This window comes from Ipomoea nil, unplaced genomic scaffold, assembly GCF_001879475.1.
Source record: "Ipomoea nil cultivar Tokyo-kokei standard unplaced genomic scaffold, Asagao_1.1 scaffold3415, whole genome shotgun sequence".
Taxonomy (NCBI): domain Eukaryota; kingdom Viridiplantae; phylum Streptophyta; class Magnoliopsida; order Solanales; family Convolvulaceae; genus Ipomoea; species Ipomoea nil.
Window position 1 is genome coordinate 210393 of NW_017619843.1, and position 11751 is coordinate 222143.

The 11751-nt window shown below is 36.6% G+C and overlaps 1 protein-coding gene across 1 annotated transcript; it reads left to right on the forward strand.

Moving 5' to 3' along the window:
* Positions 1-3849: 3849 nt before the first annotated feature.
* LOC109171323 (B3 domain-containing protein Os01g0234100-like) lies at positions 3850-5310 on the forward strand. The gene is made up of 4 exons (XM_019320402.1): positions 3850-4029; positions 4348-4382; positions 4481-4565; positions 4736-5310. The coding sequence occupies exons 1-4, from the start codon at positions 3850-3852 to the stop codon at positions 5288-5290; spliced, it is 855 nt and encodes a 284-aa protein (XP_019175947.1). The 3' UTR covers positions 5291-5310.
* Positions 5311-11751: the final 6441 nt, after the last annotated feature.

The window sequence follows — 11751 nt, forward strand, 5'->3', positions numbered from 1 at the left end:
TTAATGCTCCATAAAATGCAATGCATACTCCACGTTTTGCATACGCACTACCACACTTCAATGCTTTCTAATTAACAAACTAACTTATTATTAATTACTTGGTTTAACAATTATAATAATAATATTATTATAACAGCTCTTCTCCGGCGTAACAATTCTTGGCGAACTCAGCTCGGCGATGGCAAGTGCAGCGATAGAGCTCCATATCTCTCCTTCACGATCCAGAAGCAATGGTGGTAGGCAACAACGGTGACTAGTCAGTGGTGGCGTGTTGCAGCAGTGACGACCCCTGGTGGCGAATCCGGCGAGCAGAACACCGGATGGGCAGCAGCTGAACGGATCAGGCGACCTGTGGCATCCCCTGTTATCCGGTGAAGCAGATCCAACGAATGGCAGCGACATTCTCTCCCCCCCCCCCCACCCCCCACCTCCGGCGAATAGGGATTCGAGAATATGGGACAGAGGTGGAGGAATGAGAGTATTGTATCAACTGAGTGGACGGAGAGTAGGGATTCGAATTAACCCACGCGCATAAAGAAAATACCACTGCCGAATCAATATTAAAACGGAAAGAAATAAATGCATATTGGAAATTACATGCCTACCGTCAATTATATTACATGGCAGACAATTAAAACAAAATCACCCTATAAATCAGAACCGTTAAAATATAAAAATGGATGCTCAAGATCGAATCTCACAATCTCACCAACCTCATATGACCTCACTGAATCCAATATATATATATATATATATATATATATATATATATATATATATATATATATATATATATATATACACACACACACACACACACACACACACACACATATGTGTGTGTGTGTGTAAACCCCGCACTTAAAGGTTTCAATAATTATAAATTTGACCCCGTGTGTTTTTTTTACTAAAAGTTTCAAGCATTTATGAACCCTGATTGACGGCTAAGATTAGTCTTCATTTTTTACAAAAAGACCGTGTTTTCATTTGAACCCCCGTAAATATAGATATTGCTATATAAATAAATACACACACACGCATGATTGATTCCCATTTCTCTACACACATCGACGTGCGTTTTTTATCTCTCTCTCCCTCTCTCCCTCTGTCTCTCTCTCTCTCTCAAAATGGGAAATATATAAATCGTGGATTTTCTTCGATCACTCTTCCGATTGCTCCAATCACTGCTCCGTTGCTCCGATCAGTTTTCCGATTGCTCATTAATCTTAAATCGATTTGGATAGCTTACCCAATTTGTGGAAACAGGTACTTCTCTTTCATCCCATACACACACATGCACACATACACACTGGATTCTCATTTCTCTACCTCTCATTTTGTATCTCACACATAGACACGCATTCTCTCTTTGTCTCTCTAAAAATAACAATTATATAAATCTTAGATTTGCTCCGATCACTTTTCCGGTTGCTCCAATCACTCCTCTATTGCTCCGATTAGTTTTCCAATTACACATAAATCTTAGATCGGCTTGAATAGTTTACCCGATTAGTGAAATCAGGTACTTCTCTATCGCCCTTCTAATCTAATTCACCCATGGTGTAATATTGAGATCAATGTTACAAAAATCGCGCATAGAATTTTGGCAGAATCTCTGTTCTAGGTGGCCTGTCGCCTAGGTGCTGACTAGGTCGCGGCGGACTAAGCAGTCTAGGCGGTCATCTAGGCGGCCTAGGCGGGCGTTTAGGCTGCCGGTTAGCTATTTTTTGTGTCTTTTTTTAAAAGGGTTATTTCGCTCAAACTGATGTTGTTTTTAGTGAAATAACCCTAAATTGTTCAAATCGGTCGTAAATCCAAAAAATGTTATAAAAAAAAAAATTTAATGTACTCTAATATTAATACTTTGTGAGTTGTGACTTTGTGTTGTGTTTTGATTCTTTAAATTTTTATACACTTTACAATTCTAGATGTTTTTTAGGTTATAATTTAATATTTAATTTAGTACTGACTATTAAAGTATTAAATAGTTTATAATTACTAAGGAACGCCTAGCGATTTTTGTGAATTTTTGCAACCTTGATTGAGATAACTAGTTAGGTACCTCATTTCTTCTTTCTCTACATCTATGTTGTTTTTGCTACAGACTTTATTACACTGTATGTCGCCTCGGCTCGAACCCATAACCTCTCATATGGAAGTACAACTTTGGTGTCATTGGACCACAAGATCTTGACTGTTGTTATATGTACTAAATTTTACTTTCTCTACAATGTTGTTGCTTTTTTCCCATTATGCTATACATTCCTTTCCTTATGGTGAAAATCATTAATTGTTGGAGATTATATAATAAATAATTAATTGAAAGTATTCATACAGGCTTACGGGAAGTTTAAATAATATTTTTTATATTACGGAATTGTAAATGTTATTTTAAATTTGGTAGAAATTTAATTAATTCAGAATATTGATATTCTTATTTGTATTCTGAAAGAGTTATTCTTTTGAGTTTTTTATTAGAATGAAGATGTGGTTTTTGTAAGAGTTTTTTTTTTTTTTTCAAAAGATATGGTTTTTCAATAGACATGATTTTTTAAATTAAAAGAGATGGTTCTATACCTTTTGATGTCTTCTAATTTTATATATTCTAATGTCTTCTGAGTTTTATATCTTCTAATAAGTCTCCTAATTTTACATCCCTCAATATGTCTTCTACATTTTATATCTTTTGATATTAGCCTAGTCATGTCCTATGTATTTTCTGATAAATTAAAAGAGTAATCAATAGGGATATATACCACTAAATTATAAGATAAGACTAGAATAGTCTTATCCCAAAAGATTGAATCCCTAACCCTATGGCCCTCCACATTCCAGACTAGAATAGTGATGATATATCTTCTGGTTGACAATATGAGGTTGATATTTTATTTTTAATTATATTTATTTCATATAACTTTTTTGCTCATAAACTTTTTGCAACATCCATATTTACTCTAGTAATACAATAGTGAATGCCATTTTATCATCCATGAACACCTTGCTTGAATGTCTTTCCTTCCATTCCCCTTCATTTTCTTCCAATTTAACTCCTTCCGAATACTTTCCTTCTGAACTCTTTCCTTCTGGATGCTTACTTACAAGACTGCTTCCTTATGATCAACTAGAATGCAAAGCCTTTCTAAAATTACAAAGATTTGGGAGGAGTCTAAAAAACTTGTACAATTCACTTTACATCAGCAAAATGTATTACAAATAATTCCTAACAGGCTCGTAGAGTAATGAGTAATTTGCAATAAGAAAGTCCACCATGATAAATATGTGCCCCAAAACTTGAGTTTTCCTCTACATACTGACAACTTGATGGTGGTTAGTTTAGTTGAGTTTTAAAAGCCTAGTCTCTAAGATATCAATTGTTATGCCGTGGAAGCGTGTCAACCTTGCAAGGTGGAAACAGTTCTATGTTCATAATTACTGAACTTTATGTTCATAATTTTTGAACTTCATATTCATAATTATTGAACTCTATATTCACAATTACAGAACTCTATGTTCATAATTTTTAAACTTCATATTCACAATTATTGAACTCTATATTCATAATTACAGAACTCTATGTTCATAATTTTTGAACTCTATATTCACAATTATAATAGTTTTGGAAGATATAGAGAGATTGGCTTCAAGTAACCAAACTTATGCTAGAGTGCAATGAGGGCATAATTAAAGTGTAAAACTCAATTTGAACATTCCTACATATGATCAAAACTCTAAGCAATGGACTAACAAAATTGTGTTATCACACTGCTAATCACAGCTTGATAAACATCATGATGGTTGGTTCACACTGCAAATTTAACTTTTCTTATTTTACTTTTCCATTTTAGAACCATGGGTCATGCTATGAGGACTGGGCAGAGTTCCATGGAGCCTTTGATGCATGAAAAAGTTATGAGGAAAGAACAATGTCAACAAAATCCAGAAGAAGAAGAGGACGAAGAAGACCAACTCACACTGTCCTTCTTGTTCATGAACAAAGATCGAAAACGCCCCTCTGCTTCTCCCTCTCTGGTCAGTGTGTTCTCCCTCTTCCCTGGGTTTCACATTTTCTGAGATCTTTGTTGCCATTACTGATACTAGAGCCACTGCTGAAAATTATGGAATTTCCGACCACCTGAAAGTGATTTAATCAAGTGGAAAGTCTTGTTCCGATCACTTTTGGTATTCGGAAAAACCTTTATTGCTATCTCCGACCACTTTTTACTTTCATTTGATTTAAGATAACTTTCAGGTGGTCGGAAATTTCATAATTTTCAATAGTGAGCTATGAATTGAAGGCCGCCATTAATAAGTAGCTTTCATTATATTATATTCCTTTAATTTGTGCAGGTAAATCTTCTAGGCCGTGTCACACACCCCAGAAGGTTAGTGATACTTCAATGGATTTCATAAGAACAATATCAGTAGGGAGAATTTGGAGACTTTTAGTAGTATTTCCTAACTTTTGTTATATGTAACACAGGAAGCGATCAAAGCGAACAATAAAGAAAAGATTTAAGAAATCTGCAGCTTTCTCTTCACTGGAGAAAGCCAGTCATGTTAGACAAGTAAGTGCAGTAATGTTTTTTATCAGGCTAACAAACATTTTTTGTCCTTGATGAGCTATTGTAGAATTTTTATTTTAATCCTCAATTATATGTAGGTTACACTAAGTATTTGGTTGATACTTGCAATAAATATAGATTTTACATATCTCAATTATTTCTTTATACTGCAGGGTCTTCCAGTAAATCATGTTTTAGAGGGTGAAGGGTCCAGTTCTGAGAGTGGGTTGAATTGGATGTTCTCTGGATTTGACATGAAGAATTTCAACATTAGAGTAAACGGGGGCGTTTTAGATTCAGAAATCTCCTACTCAAACCGTGTGAAATACTACAATTTATGTCATGCCCGGAAATCATGTCTACATAATAGACTTATTGGGAGCATTAACTTACAGTTGGCTGCTGGAATCATTTTAGGAACAGTTAGCATTGCAGATGAAATCCGAGCTTCCTGTCTTTCCACCTTTCAGACTAAACTCGAACTATGGGACAAAAGATTGCAAGGCTTTAAGTACTTGGGTATGGAGGTTGGTTTTCTTCAAGAGCGAATAAAGGAGCTTAAAAATCAATTTCAAAAGTCCAACATAGCAACTAGTTATTCTGAAATTATGAATAAAGAAAACCGTCTGAAAGAAGAAATAACATCTCTTGAAACCAGAGTTTTAGAGCTGAAGGAAGCTAAACTCGCTCTCCAGATTGAGAGAGAGCATCTTTTGAACAGAGGCTAAGTCTCCATGATGATCCTCAGGAAAGGTATTTCAATCTCTAATATTGCTTCTATTACTATGATGTTAAGTTTTTCGTAATTAAATTTGTATCCAATTATGTTAAATTATGTTTATATCTAAGCGTATGTGCTAGTATAGACACTTCCTTGTAGTTTTTTTAGTTCAAATTGAAGTGTAAGTGTAATGAGACTAAGAAAATGAGAAACTTGAAAATTTGTTAGCAAGATTCATGAACTACCAAATCAGAATTTTAGTTGCATATCTGACAATAAGATCGAATCAGATAGGGAAGCATACAAAATTTGGAATGAAATAGTACAACTTTTGAAAATTGATGATGGTTTAAATTTTTATGAGATTGTAGAACCTTTGATACTTTAGAAGAGCCTTGTTGCTTTTATTGATAATGATAAAGGGGATTGTGATTAAGAAATGGTTTTCATTCTTGTGTGTGCAGGGAATTATGGCCGAATTTGTGGACAGATTAGGGGCGGATTGTATTTCCTTAATTATCAATGTATAAATAGAAGCAGAGGAACACCGTGTAAGGGGTTGAACAATCGCACTTTCAATACAGTACACTGGTTTTCTTTACTGTTACGGTTTTCGATTGTGTTGATTTTACTGACTGACTAGTGACTACAACATTTATATCGTCCATGGGGACAATATAAAAACTTTTGTCCGCTTCGTACTAAAATCTGAACAAAACCTCACCAGTGAAACTCTCAAAACTCATGGCCATAACAAGGAGAAATCAATAAATGGTTTTCATACTATAGAACCTAGGCACCGAGCTGCCCAGCTGCCTAATGGAGGGAATGTGGTTGAGGCCGGGCCAATCAATACCTCCTCAGCCAATTGTCCGGACCATGGCAAAGGTGATGTCCCGAATGTTGGACCTGTACGAGCAGGAGAGGGAAGGGCGGGTTGCCTTCGCTAACAAGCAGGCAACACCACCACTACAGACCGCTGATGATGCGAGTTGTTTTAACACCAAATAATAAAACTAAACTAACCTATAGACAGGGCATGTTCAGGTCGACCCCATGAGGAGTTTTCAGTTAAGACTACTTCCTTCGTCTCATTTATGTGTCTGATTCAGTTAACAATACTTGAGTGAAGTTATTTTTAAATCAATTTTTCACAATATTAAATTTAGTATTAGTATATAAAATTTATATACTTAGAAACTACATTAAAATTAAAGTACTATTAAATACAAAAAAAAAAAATTAAACTAATTTAAAAATACTTAAGAAAATAAGCAAAGAAGACAAAGTTTGTTTGATCAATAAATAGTAAACATGACAGGTAAAATGAGACAGAGGAAGTATTTCTTAGGTAAAGTTTCACTAAACAAATGAATGACTTTTATTAAAATAGACTAGTTTTTTTACGTGCTTTGCGCGAATGAGATAATGCCTAATAATTATTTTTAAATAAGTATTTCAAAGTATATCAATGCAATATTATATAGAAGATGTTCGTGCATAGCTAAATAAATGTTGAATTTGTTTATTTAAATCAGTAATTTAAAGTATATAAATGCAAGGTAATATATGAGAGATTGATTATAATTATCACTAAAATAAATGTTTGCAACTTTGTAATAACGCTAGTTTAAATACTTAGTCTTAAAACGATAGTCTAAATAAATACTACTTTTGGTTTAAATTTCTCTAATTCTTCTTAATTCTCTCTTGGGTAGCATTGTTATTGTTTTCATCTTCAATACATGTTCTTTTTTTATTGGTAGTGTGTCATGTGCAATTAGGTTACTGGTAGGCGGTAGCAGCATAGAGAGATTCATCATGCAATGAGATTATGGTGTAGGAAGCTTTAGATTTGCCTTGCTGTATGACTAAGATTTTAGTTGTAATATGAACTCTTTAGCGTACAAACACTTAGTAGTGGTAGTTTTTTTCCCTAGATGTTTCATGTGTTGTGAGATGTGTGTCGTAGGTTATCATGTGAAAGTATTGAACAAAATATTAATATTTATTATATTTGTATAAAATACTTGGTAAATAAATAAATAAATAAGTATATATATATATATATATATATATATATATATATATATATATATATATATATATATATATATATATTTATTTATTTATTTATTTATTTATTTATAACATGTTTTGTATTATAACTTTGATATTTAATTACAAGATAATGTAAAATAGAAAACAATGAACAATGTAGTGAATATAATAAATTAATAAATTTGAAAATAAGGAATCTTTGAATTGTAGAAAATAAATATAATATAACTAATGAAATTATATTTTTTTTAAGTTTTTTTATAATGAATAATTTTTTTTTAATAAATAAAGCATTATAGACATCTAATTCTAAATTAATTAAATGCATATGTATTATTTTTTGTTGTAGCTACTAATTTATTTAATTAATAAGAGTAATAAAGTGTCGTACATACTTTTCTTCAACAATAATGAAATCAATGATTTTTTTTTTAATTTCCATTCCTTGTTTAGACAAATTGTTTTGAGAGTTTGTCCATGACAATTGTTACCATTGCTGTCAATAGAGGATGATAATAAATAATTCAAAATATATGGTTACAATAGATATTAATATAATGATATAGTAAAAATTAACTTACAAATTTCTTTACAAGTTTTCATGCATTGATAAAATTTTGATGTGTAAACTTGTTCAATTGGAGCTAGTAGGATGTTAACATTGTCAATTATTTGAAAAATGATCCTACCGTTTTAGAGTCCATGTGTAATTGTATTTATGATCAACAACTTTGTAGTTAGGCCGTGCAGGTCTGACAATGATGTAAGAACAATTTTGTCTGATAAAAAAATAATAGTATAATGTTTGTCAAGTAATGTACAATTGTACCATTATAAAAAAAAATACAAAAAATATTAATACCATAATGACTTAAATCATTCCAATAATGCAAAAGCATAATTGAAATATTAAGTTTTGTTCTAAATAATCAGAAGAATATTAAGTAAAAAAAAAAACTTAACCTAAATTTCTTTTTTTTTTTAATAAAAATTCAAGCAAATCAAAAAATTTTAAAGTAGTTCCTGATTTATAATCTTTGATACTCAACTTTGAATGCTATGTATTTAGTCGATCTAATTATTTGACCAAAGTTTATGTTAAATTTTATATTATATATATATTTTTAATACATTTTAACATATTCATAATATATGTTTAACAATTATGCCAACTATACTTGGGATGAGGTTCGAACCTAAGACCTTATATAAATTAAGAGTATGTTAAGAATAATAAATAGTTAACGGAATATTCCGTTACTAAAGTTTAAACTAACGGAATTTAGGGTTATTTAAGGGAATAAAATAATATAATAGAGGGTAAATAAGGAAAATCATTAAAAGATACTAAAATCAAAATAATATGAACATTCATTTTAAGAAACAATTAGTACCGACATTTTTTTGTTCCAGTTAAGGGCCTAACATTATTCGCTCTTATTAAATTTGTAGAAATAAAGTAGAAGACAATAAATTAAATTCAAAAATAAACCAAAAGGAAAATTAGTATCAAGAATTAATTCCTCCGTGGAGTGGGTGTTCGTGCGATGGTATCGGCAGTAAGGCTGGGGATTTGTGCCGACCACTTGGGGCCTATCGCGAGGACGGATAGGCGGGGGCAGAGGTAACGGGGTGCGGACTTCGTGGACGGGCTGTGCCATCGACTGGGGGGCAGGAGCTCCTAGTCGATCCATGACTCGACGAGCTCTCACACGAGTGTCGTCTTCCTCCACTGCTCGCCCCTCGCGGGAATTATCCGCTCGGGAAGAACACCGGGCAGATCATCGGGGCATTAGCCCCGATTACCTGCATCTTGGCCTGGAAGCTGATGACGTGGTCGCGCGGATCCCCCGTGTCGTCATAAGTGGGATGGTCGGGCAGCTTGAACCCGGTCGGTGCCCTGTAAGCCTGCACTACTTGTGCTGAGAAGGGCGAGGCGGTTAGGAGACTGTCAGCGACCAGCCTGTCTCTCCCTTCAACCATCTGCTGCAACTCCTGCACAGCAGCGAATAGACCGGCCATCTCGGGGTTACCTTGGTCGAGTAGAAATGATGACTCCCTCATGCCTTCCGTAGCTTCTCGCCTTTGTCGTGCAGCCAACCTCCTTTGGATAATGGCTCACGGCTGCTCTCTAGCTAGCCGGGCGGGGAGGTGTTGCCGGGCCCGCTCACCCAAGCGCTCCAGGATCGACTGCGCTAGGGCTGCGGGTCCCAATCAGGAGTGCGACGAGCGGTTGGCTTGCTTGTCGACGGGTGGAATGCCCCCCGAGTGCTCTGAATGTTCGGACACTGCCTGAGGGCTCTCCGTGGGAACTGATCGTGCGGGTTGCTGAACCTCGTTTGGGGATTCCTGACCCCGCCCACGCGTGTACACGTCAAAGGCTTGCACCAACAATTCAGCGAAGTTGGCATGGGCCTGAGCAGCAAGCGCTAGCGAGTTCCCCCCTCAAGGTGCGGGAGTCGGGGTGACAGTACGCGCAGTACGTGCAGCCGACTGCTCCCCAGAAGCGCGACGGTTTAGCTGCTCCCTTAGGTCACCAACGGAAGCGCGGCTGCGGACTGCTCCCCAGAAGCGCGGCGATTTAGCTGCTCCTTTAGGTCACCAACGGAAGCGCGTCTGTCGGCGGGCAGCTCCGATGGATTTGCTACAACTGCCACATGCCCGTTAACCGGCAGGACGACGGCATTGGGACCGGTGTTGCGATTTCTACGTCTCGTACATGCCATCAGTAAAAGCTTAGAAACGGGACCTTTTGTATCGGTCCCCACGGACAGCGCCAATGTTGGTTTTCACAGCCTCGACGGCCGCACGGTAAGCCAATACTACTGTAACATTGTTTTTGCGAGATGATGAAAACAAGAGATAAAATATTAAAGAGAGAGAGAATAATGCGATATTATTTTTCTAGGGGTGCCCTTCAAAGTGTTGATCCGATATATGGTGATCTCATGGGGATATTTATACATGAGCGCGGGGCTCGTATATGATAAGTAGGGTTGACGTAAGGCCAAGCCTAGAGACGGGTAGGGTGACATAAGGCTGATGCAGCCATCTACTTATTATCATAAAGTGTCTAGACTAATTAAGGAAGCTACTTAAATGAACAGAGACTGCTTCCGTAGGATCTGCTGATGTCCATTTCTGGTTACGCGCCCAGTCAGGAATGCATGGCTGCCATGGAGCTTCTTCGGTGGCCATCGCACCCGGGCGAGGACACTCCACCCCCGTAGCCTGGTCTCCTAGTCGGGTTTAGGATGGCGCTTGGTCGGGGACACACCGCCCGCGTAGCCTGGTCGTCCATCTGAATCCACTGGGGTATTCAGGCGGAGACACGCCGACTACCTAGGTTGGTCGCCCAACCAAGCCTCTTCCAAGAGCCCACCCGGGGACGCTCCGGCTGTTGAGATTTGGTTGTTGAAGGATGAGCAACTGTTGCCGTCAGACGTCTTATAGGATGACAGAGAAGGGTCTCGGGGATCCCCTTCACGCTAAGTATTGGACCATGTTTCGACCCGGCTGCCTTATCTGACCTTCCCGTCTAGGCGGCTAACCGGGGTATCTATTAATATCGATCCAAATATTATTAAAATATTAGAGAAAATTGTCAAATAGACCCCTAAACTTTACCCCAAAGGTCAATTAGCACCCTAAACTTTACAAAAATGCAATTAAACCCTCAAACATGTCAAATTGGGTCAATGAAGCCCAAAAACTAGTAAATGACATGTTATTACATGTAATTTCAATTCCGGCAATAGATTCCGGCGACCGGCGAAAAAATCCGATCACCGGACGGTCGAATTTTGTCGTCGGTGATCGGATTTTTTCACCGGTGGTCTAAATTCCTCGCCAGTGGCCGGAATCTGTCGCCGGAATTAAAATGACATGTAATAACAGGTCATTTATCAATTTTTGGGCTTCATTGACCCAAGTTGACATGTTTGATGGTTTAATTGCACTTTTGTAAAGTTTAGGGGTAATTGACCTTTGAGGTAAAGTTTAGGGGCCTATTTGACCCTTTTCTCAAAATATTATAGCAAATCCATCATGCGCAACGCACGGGTGAAAATACTAGTATATATAATTACAAAAATAATTAAATATGATATGTATAATAACACAGCATATAATATATTTTTCATAATAATTATAATTAAATGACAAAAGTAGTAAATATGCATGAGAATCTCATAATGCCCAAGTAGAGAGAATCACATTCTCTTCTGCGTTTAGCGGCCTTCCTTTCCGCTCGGGAAGGTGTAAGACAAGACGGCATAGGTTGTTAAACTCGTTCGAACAAGCTCCCATAGGCGCACACGACGAAAGAGGACAGAGGGGGTTGAGGTCATAAGTCAACCAAAAAGACTTCTTTTTCTTCCTTCTGGTGCGCGGCCGGGAATGAGTACC

Excerpts from the sequence above, each read along its gene's own strand:
- LOC109171323 (XM_019320402.1), top strand. The coding sequence starts at position 3,850 with ATGGGTCATGCTATGAGGACTGGGCAGAGTTCCATGGAGCCTTTGATG. Across the intron at positions 4,383-4,480 it reads CGTGTCACACACCCCAGAAG|GAAGCGATCAAAGCGAACAA; the intron begins GTTAGTGATACT and ends TATGTAACACAG. Across the intron at positions 4,566-4,735 it reads AAGCCAGTCATGTTAGACAA|GGTCTTCCAGTAAATCATGT; the intron begins GTAAGTGCAGTA and ends TTTATACTGCAG.